The sequence below is a fragment of the Rana temporaria genome, chromosome 1 (genome assembly GCF_905171775.1).
Source record: "Rana temporaria chromosome 1, aRanTem1.1, whole genome shotgun sequence".
In the NCBI taxonomy this organism is placed as follows: Eukaryota; Metazoa; Chordata; class Amphibia; order Anura; family Ranidae; genus Rana; species Rana temporaria.
The window spans coordinates 5,777,178-5,802,430 of NC_053489.1; the positions used below are offsets into that span (position 1 = coordinate 5,777,178).

General features: G+C 46.3%; 1 protein-coding gene across 1 annotated transcript in view; it reads left to right on the top strand.

The window, feature by feature from the left end:
- LOC120925125 (vomeronasal type-2 receptor 26-like) overlaps positions 1 to 25,253 on the top strand; it is a 38,458-nt gene that overhangs the window by 11,269 nt on the left and 1,936 nt on the right. The window contains exons 2-5 of the mRNA XM_040335999.1: positions 1,931 to 2,222; positions 12,426 to 12,722; positions 17,484 to 17,714; positions 21,447 to 21,570. Of these exons, the coding sequence (XP_040191933.1) occupies positions 1,931 to 2,222; positions 12,426 to 12,722; positions 17,484 to 17,714; positions 21,447 to 21,570 (944 nt within the window). The remainder of the gene's footprint in view (positions 1 to 1,930; positions 2,223 to 12,425; positions 12,723 to 17,483; positions 17,715 to 21,446; positions 21,571 to 25,253) is intronic.

Genomic DNA, 25,253 nt, shown 5'->3' on the forward strand with positions numbered 1-25,253 from the left:
GACGGACCAGTTTCAGCAGACATGTTCGGTCGTGTGTACGAGGCCCAGGGGAGGGCTGGCAGCCTTAGGCCTGGGGGGCAGGTTCAGTCAATTGGCCCATTGAACTGCCGAATCGGCTCACCATCCATGGCCCATCTGGTTTTTCAATGCAGCCTTACCAGTGCAGTCAACTCCAGTTCCCATCAATGCAACCCAATAACTGGGGCGGGCTACATGGGGTGTATGGGGGGGATGGGGGGTCATCTATGGTGTCAGGATCTCTCACCACAGTGATCTCAGCAGGTCCTTGCCAACTTCCTAGACCAGAATAAAAAAGAAAATGGTAGCAGGCAGCAGCTGCCAGCCATAAGTCAGGGTGGCCTGGAAGGCAATTGCCACCCTTCCCCCTGGCCCAGCCCTCCCCTGACGAGGCCTGACAGATACACTTCGAGGCCCATTCACACAGGGGCAACACGACTTCCAGCACGACTTTGAGAGGCAACTTGGACTCGACTTGAGTATGAATCAGCAGGCAACTTACAAGGCAACTTCAAGTCGCCTCCAGGACAGTACAAGGCAACTTTAAGTCGCCTCCAGGACAGTACAAGGCAATCCAGTGGCCAATCAAACAACAATCAGTTATGGGGGAGGGAGGGGTTTTCCTGAGAAATGTATGTTATCTTCCTGTATTGTTGCTTCAGTTAAGACAGTGATCCGACTTCTGAGGCGACTTCCATTGAAATCAATGGGTACAAGTTGCCTACAAGTCGGATTGAAGTTGTACAGGAACCTTTTCTGAAGTCGGAGCGACTACAGTAGTGTACATTAACTACTTGCTGACCAGCCGCCGTCGTTTTACGGCGGCAGGTTGGCTCCCCTGCGCGAGAGCCCGGAGCTCTATGTCGGCTCTCTTGCAGGCCACTAGGGGCACGCGCGTGCCCCCCGCTTGCCCCCCTACTCCTGTACGCGATCGCCACCGGGCACACGCAATCGCTCGTTACAGAGCAGGGACCGCTGGTCCTATCAGGGAGAGAAATGCTGATCATACAATGTATGAACAGCGATCAGTCATTTCCCCTAGTGAGGCCACCCCCCCTACAGTTAGAACACACCCAGGGAACATACTTAACCCCTTCCCCGCCCCCTAGTGTTAACCCCTTCACTGCCAGTGGCATTTTTATAGTAATCCAATGCATATTTATAGCACTGATCGCTATAAAAATGGCAATGGTCCCAAAAATCAAATGTCAAAAGTGTCCGAAGTGTCCGCCATAATGTCGCAGTACCGAAAAAAAAACGCTGATCGCCGCCATTACTAGTAAAAAAAAAATATTAATAAAAATGCCATAAAACTATCCCCTATTTTGTAAACGCTATAACTTTTGCACAAAACCAATCAATAAACGAAAAATAGGTAGAAGAATACGTATCGGCCTAAACTGAGGAGAAAAAAAACTTTTTTTTATATATTTTTGGTGGATATTTATTATAGCAAAAAGTAAAAAATATAAAAAAAAATCAAAATTGTCGCTCTATTTTTTGTTTATAGCGCAAAAACTAAAAACCGCAGAGGTGATCAAATACCACCAAAAGAAAGCTCTATTTGTGGGGGGAAAAAGGACGCCAATTTTGTTTGGGAGCCACGTCGCACGACCGCGCAATTGTCAGTTAAAGCGACGCAGCGCCGAATCGCAAAAAGTGCTCTGGTCTTTGATCAGCAATATGATCCGGGGGGTTAAGTGGTTAAGACGGCTTCCCATTCACCTCCATTCATTTTCTCGACCTGGGGCAACTTGGGGGGACTTGAAGTCGGATCCCAGGTCGCCCCAGTGTGAACCGGCTCGACGTACTTGTGTACCTTAAATTGATACAACAATAAAAATGCCTTGAAAGGGACAAATCGGTGCTCTCCATGGTGCTGAAACCATTCCATTGTTTTAATTCCCCACAGCCCTGACATCGGAGAGTATAAAAGTATCCTGGCAATGATCTTTGCTGTTGATGAAATTAACAAGGACCCCGATCTTCTACCCAACGTTACTCTGGGTTATCATATATTTGATACTTGTGGATATCCAGAGAGAACCTTGGGATCTGTCCTGCAGATATTGTCTGGAGAAAAGATGGAGGCTCCTAATTATTCCTGTAGGAGAGACGGGGAAGTGGCCGGATTTATTGGTGACTCCGGTTTGCATACCAGTCAAGCCATGGCCCAGTTACTTAGTCTGTATCGGTACACACAGGTAAGTGGTCAATTGTAATAAATCGAGTTATTGTATTAATAATCGTTCTTCAAGATTTCACATTGATGAGGAAATTTACAAGAAAATCCGTTCAGTTCTCGTGTAAAAACTCCAAAATTGTTAAAACCACTTAAGGACCCCTTCACGCCGATATACGTCGGCAGAATGGCACGGCTGGGCACATCCACGTATATGTACGTGGCTCTTTAAGCCCAGCCGCGGGGTCGCGGGCACGTGCACGCGACCTGGTCCGAAGCTCCGTGGCCGCGGGACTCGCGGACCTGATTGCCGCTGGAGTCCCGCGATCGGTCCCTGGAGCTGAAGAACGGGGAGAGCCTTGTGTAAACACAGCTTCCCCGTTCTTCACTGTGGCGCTGTCATTGATCGTGTCATCCCTTTTATAGGGAAACACAATCGATGATGTCACACCTACAGCCACACCCCCTACAGTTGTAAACACACATGAGGTCACATTTAACCCCATCAGCGCCCCCTAGTGGTTAACTCCCAAACTGCAATTGTAATTTTCACAATAAACAATGCATTTGTAATGCATTTTTTGCTGTGAAAATGACAATGGTCCCAAAAATGTGTCAAAATTGTCCGAAGTGTCCACCATAATGTCGCAGTCACAACAAAAAAATGCTGAACAAAATAAAAACAACCCAACAAAAACAAACAGCCACAGAAACACTTGACACCATCAACAAGGCGCTACTACAGTCAGCTGACTTAGTAGCACCAAAACGCAAAACTTGCAATCCGAAAAAACAACTCCAGCTGGTTTAATGACCAGCTGACGTTGCTAAAGCAAGAGCGTAGAAGAGCAGAAGCTGCGTGGAAAAGGTGCTCTTCAGATAAAAACCACACCATTTACAAGATAATAACAAAGAAATATCACAAAGAAATCTTCACTGTCAAAAAAAAAAATGTCTCCAACATCATCGCAAATGCCCTTAACCGCCCCCGAGAACTCTTCAAGCTGGTCACTCAGACTATGAATCCTGCTTGTTTAGAGGCCCCCAATTCTGATTCACAAGAATTTTGCAACAAATTATCGGATTATTTCATTAATAAAATTGAAAAAAAAAGGTGAAAGCATTCACCAACATGGAACGTCAACAACTACCCCCCAAATCACAAAGCTAATACCCACATAAATCCGCCGCAATCACCAAAATTCACTCTAAAACCCATTTCCATCGATGCCACTAAAAATATCATCGGGACTCTGCATAACAGCACAGCACCCAATGATATCATCCCCACTAAACTGCTGAAAGAAAGTGCCGATATTTTAGCACCAGCTATCACGCAGCTGAAACAAGGTACAATAAAACCAATTCTAAAAAAAACTACCCTCGACCCCAAAGACCCAAACAACCGGATGCCCATAACAGCTCTAAATGTCTTCTCCAAGGTAATGGAGAAAGTAGTTGTACAACAGCTGCAACATCATTTAGACACCCATAATTTACTCGACCAGTTTCAATCAGGCTTCCGTCCGGGTCACGGAACAGAAACGGCGCTGCCTAAAATATGGGATGACGCTCTAGAGGCCGCAGACGAAGGAGAATCTTGTCTCCTGATACTGCTGGACCTAAGCGCGGCTTTTGACACTGTAGACCACGGACTACTACTGGCTAGGCTAGCTGAAGTAGCCGGAGTCGCTGAGGTGTTTTACCCTGGTTCTCCTCCTTCTTGGAAAACCGATCACAAATAGTGAAACTGGGGTCTTTCACTTCTGAAAAATGTACGGTGTCATGCTGAGTCCCTCAGGGATCTCCCTTATCGCCCGTATTGTTTAATATCTATCTTCGCCCTCTCTTTGAAATCATCAGTAACCAGAAGTTACTTTACCACTCCTATGCAGACGACACACAACTGTATTTCCGCATCTGCAACAAAAAGGATCATTCTCTTGGACTAGAGAAATGCCTTACTTTAATAGATAACTGGATGACAAAGAGTTATCTTAAACTCAATGGTTCGAAAACAGAACTTCTCCTGTTTCACGCTAACCGGAAAAATCATCCCGCATCAACATGGACTCCCCCACCCATTTTGGGTAAAACTATCACCCCTAGCACCAAAGTCAAAAGTCTCGGAGTCATTTTCGATACCTACATGACAATGGATGCACAAATAGGGTCAGTAGTCAGCGGATCCCATCATCTGCTGCGCCTACTACGCCGACTCACGCCCTTTATCCCGAAAGAGGACATTGCAGTCGTGGTGGGAACAATCATCAATTCCAGACTCGACTACGCAAATGCCCTCTATCTCGGACTCCCCAAATACCAAATCACTTGTCTGCAAGTCGTGCAGAATACGGCCGCTCGACTAGTGACTGGGAAAAAACCATGGGAATCAATCTCACCTTCACTGAGATCCCTTCATTGGTTGCCAGTAAAAGACAGAATCACTTTCAAGGCACTCTGTCTAATACATAAGTGTATTCAAGGCAACGCCCCCCAATATCTATGCGAAAAAATAAAAGCCCATAACCCCAATCGCATTCTGCGATTCACCAATCAAAACCTCCTCCAGATACAAGTCCAGAGGAGATTGAAGATTTGCAGTCCAGGGACCTCGGCTATGGAATGCGCTACCAACCACCATCCGACTGGAGTCGGACCACTTGGCCTTCAGGAGAAAGATTAAAACCCATCTCTTCTGAGGTCAAGGGGTTCCTTACCCATGAAATGGATACAGCGCCCAGAGGCCATTCAATTCGCATATGTTGCGCTTTACAAGTCTCTCACTCACTCAATAGAGTCCTATTGTTGGTGTCAGTGGCCAGAATTTTTCCCTATTGTTGGTGACCATGGCAGGAATAATGCCTCAATTTAGAAACAAATGATCTAGACCAGAGGTCTCCAAACTGTGGCCTGAGGGCCAGATGTGGCCCTTTGCTTGCTTGTATCCGGCCCTTGGAGCACTATTTCATCCACTGATACCAAATTTGGGGCATAACTCCATCCCACTGACAACAGTGAAAGGGGCACATTTACGCCCAATGCCACCAACGATGGGGCACAATTCCTCCTATTAACACCAACAATGGGGCACAATTCCTCTTAATGACACCAACAATGGGGCACCATTCCCCTCAATGACACCAGCAATGGAACTCAATGACATCAACAATGGGGCAATATTGATGGATGAAAAGAGAGCTGTAAAGCAAGAGAGGATAGCTTGGTACAAGCCACCCAAATTCACGCACAGCAGCATGTGTGGAGATATACTTACTAGATGCTTGGTAAAGCAACAAGTGTCCTGAGGCCCAACGTCCATCAGTATTTTGTGTCTTTGGGGTCCCTTGAGCCCTATCTCTGTTCAAACTGATTTTCAGGATGATGATACCATACAATTTATATGTCGTGTATTAGGAGGCTAACAATTTATCCCTGTATACTGTGTTAGCTAAGATGCCTATCTAAGAGTATTTTAAAAACTATCTATGCTTCCCGCCGGGTCCACTGATTCTGAAAGGGAGTTCCACATCCTTACCACTCTGACAGTGATAAAAAAAATCTACAGAGGTTCAGGTTAAACCTCTTCTCCTACAATTTCATATATCCTCTCAAGCATCTCTTCTCCAGAGAGCATAAGTTTAATGTTTGTAGTCGTTTCTCATTCTCTGGACTCTCTCCAGTTACAGCACATCCTTCCTGAGCAGGGCCACCATCAGGGGGGTACAGGTAATACACCTGTAAGGGGGCCGATGGTCCCCAGGGGCTTTTTTTTTTTTTTTGCATCCCACCTGTAAGGGGCCCAATGGTCCCCTGGGCCCCTTACATTCCCGGCCGGCCCCCCTCCCGTTTATTCTTTTCAGGAGAGAAGAGATTACATTTGTTTTTTCCACCCCCCCCCCCTCTGTTCCAGGGGGGCCCTGCCTAAAGCTCTGTAAGGGGCCCCAAAATTTGTGATGGCTGCCCTGTTCCTGAGGATTGGTGACCAGAACTGGACGGCATACTCCAGATGGGACCAAACCAGAATTTTATAAAGTTGCAGGATTATCGTTTTATCTCTTGAGTAAATTCACGTTGTATGCATGCTAATATTCTGCTGGCTTTGCATGCTGCAGCTTGGCATTGCATCTGTCATGTACTAGGACCCCCAGGTCCTTTTCTGTTCTGGATTTCCCCCCAGAGGTTCTCCCCCTAGTGAGTAACTTGAGTTAAAATTTTTAGCTCCCATGTTATTCAACGTAAAACCTCATCTTCCATGTAGCTTCCCAACCCATTTTTTTTATTGAGGCCATCTTGTAAAGTTTCAACATCCTGCAGTGATGTTATTGCCCTGCTTAGCTTTGTATCATCAGCAAACACTAAGATTTAACTATATACAGTATACAGTGCCTTGAAAAAGTATTCACACCCTCATGTTACAACCAAAAATGTAAATGTATTTTATCTGTATTTTTTTGTGATAAACCAACACAAAGTGGCACATAATTGTGAAATGGAAGGTTCCCAATTACTGTATATACTCGAGTATAAGCCGACCCAAATATAAGCCGAGGCACCAAATTTTACCACAAAAAAACTGGGAAAACGTATTGACTCGAGTATAATACTAGGGTGTCCATCTGCATGCTGCATGCTTCACTGTGCCTCACTTTGCCTCACTGTGTTCATGTCTCCATGTGCCCATGCCATACTGTGCCCATGCCTCACTGTGTCCATGTCCCACTGTGTCCATGCTGTGTGAGTGAGTGTGTGAGTAAGTTATATAGCGCAACACATGCAAACTGAGTCGCCTCTGGGCGCTTGATATCCATTCCCTGGGCCCTCAGAAGAGATGGGTCTTGATATTTCTCCTGAAGACCAGGTGGTTTACCTCCAGTCGGATGGTGGTTGGTAGAGCGTTCCATAGTCTGGGTCCTTGGACCGCAAATCTTCGTTCTCCTTTGGACTTGTATCTGGCTTTGGGTAGCTTTGGGTAGGTGACTTGAGTATAAGCGGAGGGGGGCATTTTCAGCACAAAAAAATGTGCTGAAAAACTTGGCTTATTCTCGAATATATACGGTACATCATATTCAAGCTCATTTTATCTATGATAGTGTCCAATTTTGTTTGGAACACAACTATTACACTTTCCTTGGTCATTATTTCCTCCAGAAACAGGGCACTGCCATGGGTGCTTTCTTTACTCAGAGTTACGCCAACCTTACCATGGGTTGTGGGAGGACTCTTGTATCTGGAGGAACAATCCATTTGTGGCTCATCTAGCATTCTTTGGTAGATAAATAGATAACATCTTAGTTATTTTGAATGGCCCCCCAACAGATATAACACCTTTTGTCCAATATTATAATAGCAATAGCCTGGGTTTAACATTTACCCATGGGACAAAACATCTGTTATATCCTCTGTGTTGTGAGGGACACAAGACTCTGGTCTGGAACAATGGATGTTTATTTCAGGTCATCTGTACCCTGCAACATGCATCTCAGGACAGTACATCTTATCTGCTTCCTTACATGTGGTCTCTCTAAGATGGCTACTATGCCCCTTGACCCTTGTCATCACTCCTGGGTGGAGCCAGTCCTAAAGTGACAGTACATGTGGAACCCTTCAGGTATAACACCTTCCATCCATCCCTAAAAAAAAAAAAAAACACTACAAAACAATAACAGGCACAAAACATGTCCAATAACAGTCCTTCAAGCACAGGAGAATTACAGGACTTCTCCCACATCCAGATAGGAGACCAAGCTTCCAGGGACAGTTTCAGGGTTAATATGTCATCGGATCACTTCCGTCAGCCCCATTGAAAGTCTCGTAACCGCTCTTGCAACTGAAACCGCTCTGGTGGGCGACAGTGTCGTTGAGGCCGGGCATCTAGCGATTCGGGACCGGAGGAAACAGGGCTGGCCGGAATGGGCACCGGTGGTGCAAAGAAGGAATCCCCCAGCTCAGAGGGTAGACAGACCTCCAGACCGGAGCTGGAGGGCTCTTTTGGAGCGGAGTTCAAAAGTTCAGAGTCTCCACAATCATCAGTCTCCGTGCATCCTGATTCGCTGGGAGCAGATCCTTGAGACACTGGTGGTTCAGCCGGCATCGGGGATTCGAGCAGTTGAGAATGAGGACGCAGTTGGTCCAAATGACGTCTGCAAATGGAACCATCTTCCAGGCGGACCTTGTACATCTTGGGTCCCAAAGTCTCTGCAATGACAGCAGGAAACCAACGGGTGTTGGAAGCCCCATAAGATCAGGCCCATACCTTTTGTTGGGCGTTGAATTGGGGGAGCTCATTGTGTTTGACCATCTTGTCTTGGGACTGCAGTACATGTTCCTGGACTGTTTGAGGGCGGAGCATATCCAAAACAGTCCATGGCTGCCGACCCAGGAGGAGTTCCACTGGAGTTTTCCCAGTGGTTGCATGTGGTGTGTTTCTGTAAGCAGAAAGGAAGGAGTCCAGCTGCTGGAGTGACAGGGACTGTTGTTTACTTGCAGCCACTGTAGCTTTGAAATAGAGTTTGAAAGTCTGCACAAACCGCTCTGCTTGACCATTTGTAGCCGGGTGGTAAGGTGCGGTCAACTTGTGCTTGATGTTGTGGGCAGTCAGGAAACGCTGAAACTCCTGACTGGTGAATTGTGCACCGTTGTCTGTGACGATTTCTCTGGGGTATCCAAACGTAGCAGCGAGATGTAACAGTATGGAAACGGTTGCCTTAGTCGTTGGCTGAGTAACAGGAATGACCTCAGGCCACTTTGAATGGGCGTCCACTATGATCAAGAAGGTGTGTCCTCTGATCGGGCCTGCAAAGTCCAAGTGTAGGCGAAACCAAGGAACCGTGGGCCAAGTCCAGGGTGCGAAACGCGTCGGCCATCCTGTTTTCTGTTGGTTGCAGTGACTGTGTTTGTACAGTTGAAAAATAAAGACAACTTTTTTAAGTTATTTTGGAGTGCGGCTGTCCAGTTTTCGTTTTTCTATTTGCTATCATCAGCATTGCCAGCACCTTGGTAGTTCAACAGCCCTTGATTGCTCACGGGGCTCACCTGGAGCGGTGAGAAATTTGTCTGTCTGGCCAAGTCCAGGGCTGGACGCACCCTCGAGGAGGGTCTCTTGCCGTTTGTGCACATCCAGCACAAGCATTCACATATGTTGTGATATCTGAGTCTAGGTTTGGCCACCACACATAGCCTCTGGCCTCTTGTTTCATATGTGTGCCCCCGAGATGACCAGTATGTAGCAAGTCCAGAATGTGTCTGTGGAATGATCACTCGGTCTCCCCATAAAACACAGTTGCCAGCCACAGTTAAAGGGGTGGTTCACCCTAAAAACTACTTTTTCTTATTCCACTGCCCCCCCACATTACAATCCGATTAAGGCTCTTATTATTTTTTTCATGCTGTACATACCTTAGTACAGCATATTCACCCGTGCATCCGGGTTGCGAGTCCCGCGGGAGTGGGCGTTCCTAACATGTGTGTGATTGACGTTTTGCCCAAAAACGAGCTCCCCCCGTCGCGTAAGCCGCGTCACGATTGGCGAAAGGAGCCGAACGGCGATGTGCATGCGCAGTATAGCGCCGACTCGCTGTTCGGCTCCTTTCGCCAACCGTGACGCGGCTTACGCTACGGGGGGAGCTAGTTTTTGGGCAAAACGTCAATCACCAGCATGTGAGGAATGCCCACTCCCACGGGACTCGCAACCCGGATGCACGGGTGAATATGCTGTACTAAGGTATGTACAGCATGAAAAAAATAATAAGAGCCTTAATCGTATTGTAATGTGGGGGGGCAGTGGAATAAGAAAAAGTAGTTTTTAGGGTGAACCACCCCTTTAATTCCATACGCCTACGGAAATAAGGTTCATACTCATGTGTGACGGTTGCAGGCCAACCGTACCGTACCCAGGAGAGTATTGTTTTCAGAAAGATATCCTTGGATGTATGGGCTGCTATATCCCCGGAAGACAAGAAGGACAGGCTGGTGTAACGACAACTCTTGACCGGTGGAGAAGAGTCCATGGACCTCCCTGTCAGTCGGGACATTGCGTCCGCATTAGCATTGGCATCATGACCACGATACTGAATTTTGGAGCTGTATGTCAGAGGCTTCTGGAGGTCATAGTGCACGAGCATGTGTGACGCCAACAGCTTCCGCTTAGAAACTCCCCGCGAAACGTGTAGGACCTGCACATCCTCAATTCAAGCAACAGTAGACTGTATTTTGTCTTAAACTGTAATAGACGTTTTAAATAAGGCTCTGCCAATGGCAGGCAAATTAAACATTTCTATTTTTTTTCATAACTGTGGTATATATCTTTTTGTCCATACTCCAACAGGGCACAATTACAGTCCCACTCCACCCCACTTTTTAAATTATAGCCATATATCTTTTGGGGATGGTGCCTTTGACAGACTCACCAGGGACAGAGGCTTTTGGAGGGGACTGAATGCTAGCCTCTCGCCTTGCGATCATGGGCCCTGGCATTTGGGGGAACAGTGCTCTATGTGAGCTGTATGCCTGGGGACCCTGTATATGCCATATTAGAGTGACTGATTCATACTGTTGGGACATACAGTGTAAGGAGCTGCTAATGCCGTCACCTTTAGCCATCTGTCTGTTCTCTGTGCTAATTGACCCTGCTATTGTGTGAAGATGTCCTATGTACACTTATGATAATGTGTATTGTATAGCAGGTGAGCGAGGAGATGTGACGTCTACCCTGAAAGGTCATATCTATGAGTCATCTAGTCTGGGTAAATGATTAGTTAATTAGCTCATGTTAATTTATGTTCTGGTTATCTCCTCTTTAAACTGTATATAAGGTTGTATTCTTGGTTCTATTAAACACTCCATGTTCAGCAGACAAACAAGTCTCGTCTCGTTGTGTGCTTGTGAGCAGCTGTAATATCTGATATCTATATCCAGACTGATAGGAAGCGGTATATGACGGAAGCACTCAAGCGGAGTGTCTCCGTGGAAGTATAATTATTTCACGTCTACCCCAAACCCCTACACACTAAGTGGAGCCTATGGCGGGTTTCCTACCATCTTGTCACAATTTTAAATATGGATTCCTGAAATGTGGTGCATAAGGAGGCGCTAGGACAGTTTTGTGTGCCCGACAGATACTGGGGGCCGGCCAATGGTTGCGTCTGAGCCATCTGGAAGGGTGCTCCTGGTGAGAATGGGTGGCTGCACTTGGTCTGGTCTTTTTGCCGAGTTCTAGTTTGGCCTTCTGGCTGGCTGGTGTAAGTGCTATCCCTGTCGGCGATCCGGTAGGAGGAGCTGGTACTGCCCTGTGATGGGTCGGGGTAGGACTATGAAAATCCGCCGGGTTGAAGGAGGGTCTGGAAGGGCTAGTATTGGTGGTGGCTGCTACCTGAGCGGCAATTCTCCCTAAGAAAACTTGAAGGGCTCTCTAGCTGGCAGGGGTGGAGGGCTGCACTGGTCGGTCGGGGGGTTGGATTTGGAACGAAAAGCCTATGGTGCATGTGCCCCTGGAGTGGCAGTCCAGGGGTATCTGAGAATCACTGTGAGTGAGGGTCACTTTGATTTAAAGATACCATGGTCACTGCACCAGATACACGCTTTTTTTAGCACCTGCCTCCTGGGCCGGGCCTCTTGGCTAGGACCGGAGGAATTTTTTATTCCTGGCCGGAGGGCCTGGTCATTGTACACCACAATGACCACTTCTTTCACTCTCCTCTCCACTATCCCTTCCCCCACTTTCTTTTATTTAAGCCTATGTTTGTCACTTTTCGTCTTTTTTTGTTGTGCACGTTTTGTCACTGTGTGATTAGTAGGGTGCGGGTCCTCGGGCCAGCCCTGGACGTCTTGGGAGTGGGTGAACATGGCCTTCTGGCTTAGTTCACCTGCTCTCATGGGGTCTCCCTTCGGGGGAGCCCCACCTAGTACTGGGAGGGTTCTGTTTCGGCAGTCCCTCCAAGGAAGTTGGGTCCGTGTCGGCTTCGGTTGCTCGGACCACAGTACCTCAGTCCCCGTCTGGAGCCTAACGCCCCGGGGGGATCAGGGTTTTTGGGTCCCTTTTTCACAGGAGGACCACTTGACGTTGCACCCATCTGCATGTTTTTGTGAACACTCTTTATGTGTGTGCACATTTTTTCTGCACCGGGTGGAGTTGTTGTTTTTTTTTTAGGCTTTTCAAAAAAAAGTTTTGTGTGCTAGGATATTTCTAACCATATTGGATGAGTTGACAACTCATTTTACTTTACAGATTAATTATCAAGTCACTGACCCTCTCCTGAGTGACAGAAAATTGTATCCAACTTTATACAGGATGACATCAAACAATCTGGATTTTTATGCCGCCATCATAAAAAGTTTGCAACATTTCGGCTGGAACTGGGTTGGGTTGGTGGCACCGGGGGATGGCAGCGGTGATAAGGAGATAGAAGAACTGAGTAAGATGATGAGCCGCCATGGCATCTGCATTGAATATACGATCAAATTCACTGATTACCAGGGTGGTAGGACAAAGAAAATGGAAATGATTGAGAAATCAACAGCTAAGGTTGTCATCATATTTGGCCTTTTATCAAATTTTCACTTTTTATTTCATAACCTGCAAATTATTAAGGAAAACATTACTTTAGTTCTCCACGAGTCCTGGGATCACATAAGATACGGAATAAAGCTTCACTTTTCAGCAGTAAACTGCAGCTTGATTTTTTTATCGCCCCAGAAATTAATCCCGGGGCTGAATTCTTTTATTAACGGAGTCACTTCATTTACCCGTCCAACCGACCCGATACAAGAAGATCTCTTGTTTTACATATTTAACTGTCTAACTAGGAACCCCACCAAAAATTTGTTTTTTCAAAGTACCCCAAATGTTACTGCAGTGAACTGCACAGAAGAACTCAGTATTTGGTCAACTTTTTTTGGAATAGAGGACAGAAAAACGTCTTTTGCGTACACGGCAGTTTATGTTCTGGTCAATGCCCTGCAGAGCTTGATGGAAGTTAAGGCTGGGAGTTTTGAGACAAGTCAAGTAGTAAGTAAGGGCCCTATGCCACTAGGGCAGGGGTGTCCAAACTTTTTTCAAAGAGGGCCAGATTTGATTAAGTGAACATGTGTGAGGGCCGACTATTTTGCCTGACATTGTTTGAACCATTAAAATTCGGTCTAAGTGTGTTCGTCTGAGCACTAATATACAGCCCAACAAGAATTCTCTTGCCTTTGTGGCTGTGTGTGGTGAAGAGATGATCTTGGGTTTGTTATTTGGATATACTGTATAGATTTCTTTTGTGGCCCCAACGAATCCCAGAGCGATACTAAGGATGAGCTTGGGCGTGTTATTTGGATATACCGTATTTATCGCCGTATAACATGCACAGGCTTAACATTGCCATGAATGCAGCCTCACCATTGCCATGAATGCAGCCTTACCCATTGCCATGAATGCAGCCTTACCATTGCAACCAATGCAGCCTCACATGTGCCATGAATGCAGCCTTACCATTGCCATCAGTGCAGCCTGAACGATGCCCACCTGCAGCCTCGGAGGGCAGAGGGAGGGGGCGGGACGAGTGCCGACAGATTACAAACAGTAGAATGTCTTGTTTACCCTGTGGCCTTTTTAATACAAAGTCCCGCCTCCTATGATTGACAGAACAGTCGTCCAATGGCATCCCAGGAGACGGGACTTCCAATAGAGACGCTGCTGAGTAAAGAGGAGATTCTCTTCATGTAATCTAATGGCGCTTGTCCTGCCTACTCCATGTCCCCTCCAAGGCAGCGCCAATAAATACAGTATATATCTTTTGTGGCCCTGGGGGCCACAAACAATATATATATATCCAAATCCCCAGGGGGGCCATATTAAATCAACAGGGGGCCGCATTTGGCCCCCAGGTCGGACTTTGGACATGCCTGCACTAGGGGGTCCCATCAGGGTTGCCAGCCTCAGTAAAACCAGGGACAGTATGTAAAATCTGTGTTTTAAAAAAAAATCCACACTGTCAGACTAAATTCCGACCGTCCAAAACGCGGTGATGTAAAACTCTACGACGAGCCGAGAAAAATACATTTCAATGCTTCCGAGCATGCGTCAACTTGATTCTGAGCATGTGTGGGTTTTTTCTCCATCGGAGTTGCACACAGACGATCAGAATTTCCTATCGATTTTTTTTTTCATCAGAAAAAAATAAAACATGTTCTATTTCTAAACACCGACGGAAAAAAGTCAGATGGGGCCCACACACGATCGGAATTTACGATGAAAAAAGTCCATCTGACTTTTTTTAATCAGAAATTCAGATCGTGTGTACGCGGCATTAGGGAGATTTTTTTTCTATATGCCAAATAGTTTTTTTAGTTCTGAGGGTTACACAGCTCTGACACAAAACACAATGCCATCTAGTGGGGGGAGGAGCCCTGAGTTCTCTCAGCTGCAGCTCAGTAACACTTACAGGCCTTGTCCCTTCTCCAGCCTGAGCCTAAACAACAAAAGGAGAAGCAGAAGACTGATAAGACTCTTCTCTCTCCTCCTATTAGAATGTTCTTTGTTAGCACATGCACACTGCACCTGGACTGATTTGCTCCTTTCTTCCCCGATCTGAGCTCGGCTGTACTGATGCTGCTAGATCAAATTCAGGAACCTACACTCTTTGCATTTAGCAAATCACATTAAATGTTGTATTAATGAATACAGATTACTGTATATACTCGATGTAACGGTCAGGGGTTAACACCGCTTACCATATTCCATTCCACCAACCCAAGACAGCTTATCCGACACTCCAACAATCCAGCAGACACGATCCATTAGAATTCCCCAGAAGGACGAGACACACAGCTCTGTCTCTGGTTCAAACGAATGACACTTTAATGGTAACTTAGCTCTCTTATATACAGTTACAAAGCATGCTGCAGTAAGAAAAGGGACAATGACACACTCCACCCCCAACATCACACACTGGGTGCTTCAATACACATTCCGTAGACAATGACATTCAGATGAGCTAATTACTAATCATTACCCAGACGGTCTGGCTCTGCGACAAGTTATCCTCACCTGTTACACAAAACACATTCCTTTACTAAACATAATTGACATGCTAATTGCCTACCCCTGAAAGGTCAGACTTTCTGGAAACGAATCTAAAGGAGTTAATCACTACAGCTGACAAGTCACATTTCACATCTATTATCAATAGTATCTTCACACAAAACAGTGTCATTAGCATACACAATGAAATATCTTAGAAGCAGATGTAATTAGCACAATGGACAACATAATGCAATCACAGCAAGCCCCCTCACTACAGCCAGGTGGACTTAATTAGCATCTCAACAGTCTATGTTACACATTGAATGAATCACACTCTTATTGACCTGTTGGGGTCAGAATAACCCATTTGTAATATGTCAAGATCTCCTGCAATACATGAATTATCATTAATGTCCCATCTCATATAATCTGAGATATCAGTTCTCAGTCATCCTATGCCCAAAAAGGGACATAGGATGACCCTAGACCCAAGAGTCATTGGTGAAGCTGGCACTAAAGTATCCCACATCCTTCAAAATTCTCTGTGTATCACGGGCCATTCCATTACACTCGAGTATAAGTCGAGGGGGTCATTTTCAGCCCAAAAAAAGGGCTGAAAAACTTGGCTTATACTCGAGTGTAACGGAATGGCCCGTGATACCCAGAGACTCAGAGCGTACCTGAGTTCATTGCCGCCTGACCTCACCGTGCCCATTGCAGAATCCGATCTGTGTACCAGTGACATATTCAGACGGTGGCCGTGCAGTTTTAAAAACTTGCGCTCCTCCTTGTGCTGTTCCGTGATAGACGAGAGGGCGATCGTGATAGGTGTAACACTGAACACAGTGTTTGCTGGGAAACCGAGTGTTCCGCCTATCATGGAACAGCACAAGGAGGAGCGCAAGTTTTTAAAACTGCACGGCCACCGTCTGAATATGTCACGGGTACTCGTTTACACAGATCGGATTTTGCAATGGGCACGGTGAGATCAGGTTGCAAAGGTAACGGGACCTGCCGGGGGAACCAACTGGATCCTGCCATTACAAACAGTAGAGAATGTAGGTGAGAGGATGGTCGAGTTGAAGAGCTGCAATGGGCACAGTGAGGTCAGGCTGCAATGGGCACAGTGAGGTCAGGCTGCAATGGGCACAGTGAGGTCAGGCTGCAAATGGGCACAGTGAGGTCAGGCTGCAAATGGGCACAGTGAGGTCAGGCTGCAAATGGGCACAGTGAGGTCAGGCTGCAAATGGGCACAGTGAGGTCAGGCTGCAAATGGGCACAGTGAGGTCAGGCTGCAAATGGGCACAGTGAGGTCAGGCTGCAAATGCGCACAGTGAGGTCAGGCTGCAAATGGGCACAGTGAGGTCAGGCTGCAAATGGGCACAGTGAGGCTGCAAATGGGAATTGTTGACCCTCTTTTCCACTTACAGTAGCTGCTGCATTTCTCACCCTAGGCTTATACTCAAGTGAATACGTCTTCCCATTTTTTTTGTGGTAAAATTAGGTGCCTCGGCTTATACTCTGGTCGGCTTATACTCGAGTATATACGGTATGTAGAGCTGCACGATTCTGGTCAAAATGAGAATCACAATTCTTTTGCTTAGACTAAAGATCACGATTCTCAAAAACTGAATGCCAGAAACCCCCCCCCCCCCAAATAAATAAATAAACCTGTGATGTATCTGAAAATATGAATATATAAAAAACAGACCAGTGATATGTCTATAATGTTAAAGACCATATAACTCCTATGAAAAAAGCAGAATCAAAGTTTGATTCTGCTTTTTTCATAGGAGTTATATGTTCTTTAACATTATAGCCATATCACTGGTCTCTTTTTTATACATCAGAAGCAGTACCGCCAGCAACCATTGGGTGGCGCATGGATACTCACAGTTGTACAGAACTGTGAGAAGGATTAATACATCAGAAGCAGTACCGCCGGCAACCACTGGGTGGCGCATGGATACACACTACAGTTGTACAGATCTGCAAGAGAAGCCCAGGCATCCATCCAGCAGCGCAGGCTGCCGACGTCGGTTCCGATATCGGCGCCATTTGCGTTCCACGCTGGTTACGTGGAACCGGTCGTGAAACAGAAGAATCGCGAGTCATCCCTCGGGGAGATCGCGGGCGGGGAGAATTGAGATCGCGATTCTATCCGCAAAATAATCGTGCAGCTCTAACGGTATGTAAATATTATGCATCATATGTATCTACTGTGTTCAACTTTAAGAACTCTTGTAACTGTTTATATGTGTTTCCGTCCTTCTTGGAAAGCTGCACCACTTTGTGAGAAACATTCATTACACCGACCCAACCGGAGAAGAAATCTTCTTTAACAACGACGGGGAGATCCAATCCAGGCTGATTTTAGCCAACTGGATCCTTCATAAAAACGGAGAAGGTTACGAATCTGCTTTCCAACCGCTGGCCAGCTTTGATGGCGGTAAAGCCATAGATGGAATATTCAACATCAACCCAGAAGACGTGGCCTGGAAGGGAGGCACAGTAAGAAATGACAAGATTTGTGTTTTGTGTGCGCAGAAAAACAAAAGCAGTTTTAACCGCTTGCCGACCGTCACACGACGCTATACGCCGGCTGCGCAAAGCAACGTACCTGTACGTCGCCTCTAAATCGCAGCATAGTGGGCTCTGTGACCATGTCCCCGCGGGTCCCGTGATCGTGTCATGGAGCGGCAGAACGGGGAGATGCCTATGTAAACAAGTCATTTCCCTGTTCTGCCTAGTGACATGACAGAGATCTACTGCTCCCTGTCATCGGGATCAGTGTCGTGTCACATGTAGCCCAGCCCCCTCACAGTTAGAATCACTCCCTAGGGCACACTTAACCCCTTCTTCGCCCCCTAGTGGTTAACCCCCTTCCCTACCAGTGTCATTTATACAGTAATTAGTAAATTTTTATAGCACTGATCGCTGTATAAATGACAATGGTCCCAAAATGGCGTCAAAAGTGTCCGACGTGACCACCATAATGTCACAGTGGCAGTTTACCGCCATTACTAATAAAAATAAAAAATTTTGAAAAAAATGCTATACTTCTATCCCCTATTTTGTAGACGCTATGGGCCAGATCCACAAAGAAGTTACGCTGGCGTATCTATTGATACGCCGCGTAACTTCTAGTTTGCTCCGGCGTATCCACAAAACAAGATACGCCTGAAGCTGGGCTAGATCCGACTGGCGTACGTCTTAGTACGCCGTCGGATCTAAGGTGCATATTTACGCTGGCCGCTTGGTGGCGTTTCCGTAGATTTCCACGTAGAGTATGCAAATTAGCTAGATACGGCGATCCATGAACGTACGTCCGTCCGGCGCATTTTTTTACGTCATTTCCGTAAGGCTTTTTTCGGCGTATAGTTACCCCTGCTACATGAGGCGTATCCTATGTTAAGTATGGACGTCGTTCCCGCGTCAAATTTTGAGAATTTTACGTCGTTTGCCCAAGTCGTTCGCGAATAGGGCTTTGCGTAGAATGGCGTTTACGTCGTAAGCATTGGCTTGTTACGGGTTAATTTCGAGCATGCGCACTGGGATACCCCCACGGACGGCGCATGCGCCGCTAAAAAAAAAATGATATTTACGTTGGGTCAAGACGTATTAACATAAAACACGCCCCCATCTCATACATTTGAATTGCGCGCCCTTACGCCGACAAAGTTACACTACGCCGCCGTAACTTACGGCGCAAATTCTTTCAGGATACAGAAAATACGCTGTAAGTTACGGCGGCGTAGTGTATCAGAGATACGTTACGCCGGACGGAAAGATGCGCTGTGGTACGTGGATCTGGCCCTGTAACTCTTGCGCAAACCAATCAATAGACGCTTATTGTGATTTTTTTTTACCAAAAATATGTAAAAGAATACAGATCGGCCTAAACTGAGAAACACATTTGTTTTTTTTTATATATATTTTTGGGAATATTTGTTATAGCAAAAAGTAAAAAATATTGATATTTTTTTTCAAAATGTTCGCTTCAAATCTTTTGTTTATAGCGCAAAAAAGGGGATGAAATACCACCAAAAGAAAGCTCTAATAGTGAGGGGGGGAAAGGACGTCAATTTTGTTTGGGTGCCACGTCGCACGACCGCGCAATTGTCAGTTAAAGCGACGCAGTGCCGTATCGCAAAAAGTGCTCTAGTCAGGAAGGGGGTAAATTCTTTCGGGGCTGAAGTGGTTAAAGAAGATGGCACAATTAAAAAATAAAAATATTTTATTACAATTGTGTACATTCGTCTGCGTATATAAAAAAAAAGATACGCTTGTTCCGACGTCCATACCTTGCATGGGCTGCGCCACCTAGAGACCAGCTTTATCTTTAACCGGCGTAACTAATTGCGACGGGCGTACGTACGTACGTTCGTGAAACGGCGTATCTTGCTCATTTACATATTCGACGCGGAAATCGACGGAAGCACCACCAGCGGCCAGCGTAAATATGCACCCAAGATACGACGGCATAGGAGACTTACGCCGCTCGTATCTTGGCAGAATTTAATGCGTAACTGATTCTATGAATCAGGCGCATAGATACGACGGGGCCCATTCGGACTAACGACGCCGTATCTGGAGATACGCCGTTGTAAGTCTTTGAAAATCTGGGCCAAAGTTTTTTTCAACTTCATCATTAAAACGGCCTTGCCTACACACGATCGTGAAAAGAAAATGCTCTAGCAAAGCGCGGTGACGTACAACACGTACAAAGGCACTATAAAGGGGAAGTTCCATGCGGATGGCGCCACCCTCGGGGCTGCTTTAGCTGATTCCGTGTTAGTAAAAGACGATTTGCGCTTTTCTGTCTGTTATAGTGTGATGAATGTGCGATCTCCATCACGAACGCTAGTTTTACCAGAACGAGCGCTCCCATCTTATAACTTGCTTCTGAGCATGCGCAGGTTTTTCACGTCGTTAAAGCCCGCACACGACCATTTTTTACAACCTTAACCACTTAAGGACCGGACCAATATGCTGCTAAATGACCCAAGGGGTTTTTACAATTCGGCACTGCGTCGCTTTAACAGACAATTGCGCGGTCGTGCGACGTGGCTCCCAAACAAAATTGACGTCCTTTTTTCCCCACAAATAGAGCTTTCTTTTGGTGGTATTTGATCACATCTGCGGTTTTTATTTTTTGCGCTATAAACAAAAATAGAGCAACAATTTTGAAAAAAAAAACAATAGTTTTTACTTTTTGCTATAATAAATATCCCCCAAAAACATATAATTTTTTTTCCCTCAGTTTAGGCCGATACGTATTCCTCCTATTTTTGGTAAAAAAAATCGCAATAAGTGTTTATCGATTGGTTTGCGCAAAATTTATAGCGTTTACAAAATAGGGGATAGTTTTATTATTTTTTTTTTTTTTTACTACTAATGGCGGTGATCAGCGATTTTTTTCGTGACTGCGACATTATGGCGGACACTTCGGACAATTTTGACACATTTTTGGGACCATTGTCATTTTCACAGCAAAAAACGCATTTCAATTGCATTGTTTACTGTGAAAATGACAGTTGCAGTTTGGGAGTTAACCACAGGGGGCGCTGTAGGAGTTAGGGTTCACCTAGTGTGTGTTTACAACTGTAGGGGGGTGTGGCTGTAGGTGTGACGTCATCGATCGAGTCTCCCTATAAAAGGGATCACTCGATCGATGCAGCCGCCACAGTGAAGCACGGGGAAGCCGTGTTTACATACGTCTCTCCCCGTTCTTCAGCTCCGGGGAGCGATCGCGAGGGGGCGGCTAGAAACGAATAGCCGCGCCGTCTTCCCGGATCGCTCCCCGCGGGTATCCGACCACCGCATGTAGCAGGGGGGGTCCCGATCGGACCCCCGACCCACGTCTAGGCAGGGACGTACAGGTACGCCAATGTGCCTGTACGCGCCATTCTGCCGACGTATATGTACATGCGGCGGTCCGGAAGTGGTTAAAAACGTTGTGAAAAAATAGAGCGTGTTCGAAAAAAAATCTGCCTGTTTTTCAATTCCCCCGAAAAATGCTCTGAAGCCCACACACGATCGTTTTTAATGACATTAAAAAAAACTTCATTTTTTAAAACCCGAAAAACGGCCGTGTGTACGCGGCATAAGAACATGAGACAACAAGCAAATGTAAACTTTATATTAAAAATGTAAAGAGACTCTATAGTGAGCATTTTAGTAATATCCCGAGAAATTCTGATAGGGTCTCTTTAATATGTGACTGTGGTTGTGATGTACCAGATGCCGATGTCCCGATGTAATGACCGATGTCCTCCTGGATACAGAAAAGCTCACAAGGGGAGTGTCCATGTCTGCTGCTATGACTGCGTCCCATGTTCCGAGGGGGCGGTGTCCAATGTAACAGGTAGGAGTGGCCAAAAGAGAGTAAAGAAAAATACAACTGTAAAGCCCTGTACACACGATCGGTTTGTCCGATGAAAACAAACCGATGGACTGTTTTCATTGGTCAAACCGATCCTGTGTGGGCCCCATCGGTTTGTTTTCCATCGGTGAAAAAAATAGAACATGTTTTAAATTTCTCCCATGGATAAAAAAACGATAGAAAAAAAAAAACGATCGTATGTGTGGAAGTCCATCGGTCAAAAATTCACGCATGCTCAGAATCAAGTCGACGTATGCTCAGAATCAAGTCGACGCATGCTCAGATTCAAGTCGACGCATGCTCAGAATCAAGTTGACGTATGCTCAGAATCAAGTCGACGCATGCTCAGATTCAAGTCGACGCATGCTCAGAATCAAGTTGACGTATGCTCAGAATCAAGTCGACGCATGCTCAGAATCAAGTCAACGCATGCTCAGAATCAAGTCGACGCATGCTCAGAATCAAGTCGACGCATGCTCAGAATCAAGTTGACGCATGCTCAGAATCAAGTTGACGTATGCTCAGAAGGATTGAACTTCATTTTTCTCAGCGCGTCGTAGTGTTTTACGTCACCATGTTTGGACGCGGTCAGATTTTTGACTGATGGTGTGTAGGCAAGACTGATGAAAGTCAGCTTCATCGGATATCCGACTTACGTAAACGACGTAAAAAGATACGCTTGTTCCGACGTCCATACTTTGCATTGGCTGCGCCTCATATAGCAGGGGTAACTTTATTGCCGGACGTAAGCCTAACGTAAACGGCGTAGCGGGCGCAAGTACGTCCGTGAATCGGCGTAAACTACTCCAGATACCTAAGTCCAGATACAAGTCCAAAGGAGAACGAAGATTTGCAGTCCAAGGACCCAGACTGTGGAACGCTCTACCAACCAGCATCCGCACGGAAGTGGATTACCAGGCCTTCAGGAAAAAACTCAAAACCCATCTATTCTGAAGGCCAATTATACGTAGGAAATGGATACTAAGCGCCCAGAGGCGATTCAGCTCGCATGTGTTGCGCTATACAAGTTTTTCACTCACTCACCCACTCAAGGGTTTTGCACAGATGGGCCCCCGATCCTCCTTTTTTGATGGTCCCCCAGCGGCGCTCCTTCTCTTCGCAATGCCCCCTCGGAGAACCACATTCCAAGGGGGCACTTGTGTGGGCTTGCTCACGAGTCCTGCTGCCGCGTCCATTGACACAGACAGCAGGCTCCCACGTCACTGGCTATCTGGATAATAATGCTCCTGCTCCTATCAATCCAGCTAATGAGGACCTGAGACAGCGGCTGGAGCTGCTCTGCTCGTCCCCGTTAGGCCCCGTACACACACCTGAGAAACTCGACGGGCAAAACACATCGTTTTGCTCGTTGAGTTCCCTGTGAAGCTGCCGGGGATCTCGGCGAGCTAAGTTTCCTCATTGACTAAGGAGGAAATAGAGAACATGTTCCTCGTCGGTTTCCTCGGCCAAAAGTGTACACACGACCGGGTTTCTCGGCAGAATACGGCTCCGATCGAGTTTCTGGCTGAATTCTGCCGAGAAACTCGGTCATGTGTACGGGGCCTGAGGGATGAGCTTCGTATTAGAGTCGAACTCATGTTCGACCCGAACATCGTATGTTCGATCGTTCGTCAAATTCCGAATGCTTTGGGCCGTTCGTGCCAAATTCGAGTGGCGTTTCACGGCCCATAATTCACTGCGGCATTGCAGTGCATCGCTGGCTGATGATTGGCCAAGCATGCACTATGACCCGCATGCTTGGCCAATCACAGATTGCAAAAAAACGGAGAGCCATAATTGGCCAAAGTCAGGGTGGCTTTGACCAATTATGGCTCAGGGGGTTAAGTACACGCCCCACACTATAAAAGGTCGCCTGCAGGTCGGCCCTGTGTAGTGTGTTGCGGAGGTTAAGAGAGAGAAGAGAGTGTCATTTTTTCTAGGTAGATAGAGCAGGCAGGCTAGTCAGTTAGAGTTACAGCGTGTAGAGGATATATATGCATCCCAGGTGTTGTACATATATATATACACTGGGCTGGACTCAAGAAGCAATTGCGCCTGTTTAACCATAGTTACACAGCGCAATTGCTTACTTGCCCCAGCGTAACGAATGCTCCTGATTCAGGAACCTCGTTACGCCGACTGCAGCCTAAGATATGCGCGGCATAAGGCTCTTATGCCCGCATATCTTAGGCTGCATTCTTGCGATGGCTGCTAGGTGGCGTTCCCGTTGTGCTCAGCGTATAGTATGCAAATTGCATACTAACGCCGATTCACAACGTTACGCGAGCCCTGCGTACGCAGTTTACGTCATTTCCGTACAGCGTTTTTCGCGTAAGGCAGGGGCAGTCAATGTTACGTATACCCGTCGTTCCCGCGTCGCGAAATTTCAAATTTACGTTGTTTGCGTAAGTGATTCGTGAATGGCGCTGGACGCCATTCACGTTCACTTTGAAGCAAATGACGTCCTTGCGACGTCATTTGCCGCAATGCATGCGCTCTACGATTGGTGCGGGAACGCGCCTAATTTAAATGATTCCCGCCCCCTACATGATCATTTAAATTGCGCGCGCTTACGCCAGGCTTTTTTCCGGCGCGCCCACGCAATTTACGGAGCTACTGCTCCGTGAATCAAGGGCAGCGCAGTAAATTTGTAGGGGCGCAGGGCAAAAACGTTGCCCTGCGCCTCCGTAAAAAAAGCGCAAATCTACCTGAATCCAGCCCACTGTATAGTTTAGCTAGATCAGTTATTCCTAATTTACTGGCAGGCAGGTGATTGTGCTAGCTGCAGTATTCTCACGTGGTGTATTGCCTGTGCACCTAAAGCTACGTGGTGTGTGTACTGTCTGTGTCTGTGCTATTTTTCTCAGTGATTTTCATCCATATTGCAGGGACCAGACATTACATTAAAGCCGCAAGCAGTCTTAAATTACTTTTTTCTTTTGGTAATCTCACTTTGTGCAGGAACAGTTCTAAACACGTGCCACTTGACAGGCATACTATAGACACCCAGCAGGTACGATATTTAAATGAATTTTTCTTCTTTTTTTTTTCACTTTAAGCATCATTAAAATCACTTCAGAAAAAACAACCATTTTAAAACTTTTTTTTCCATTGATACATGTTCCCTGGGACAAGACCCGGGTTCTCAAAGACGTTTTCCGACGATAACTTGCATATTAGGCTTTAAAATGAGCACTTTTGAATTTGAACGTTTGAGTCCCATTGACGTCAATGGGGTTCTAAATGTTCACGCAAACGGTCGGTCCGTTCGAAGGTTCTGGTGCAAACCGAACGGGGGGGGTATTCGGCTCATCCCTAGTCCCCGTCACTGGAACGATCGGGTTCACGTAGGTAAAAGGGGGGGGGGGCTCTGGAGGGCTGCTGCACTACAAAGGGTTTTTCACCTTAATGCACAGAATGCATTATGGGGAAAAACCTTCAGGGTTTACAAGCCCTTTAACTTACAGTCGGCACCTCTTCTCTCCCTCCAGCTGCTGCTGTGGGCAAACAGGGGGATGTTTTAGGAAGGGACTGTGGAATCTCTGTCCTCAGTTCCTTTCTCTTTCTCAAAAGTAAAACATTAGGCGTCTATTTAGACCCCTGATATTTCACCAAAGCCCCTCAAGAGGGCTCCTAAAAAAATAAAAATAATTTAATAGAATAAA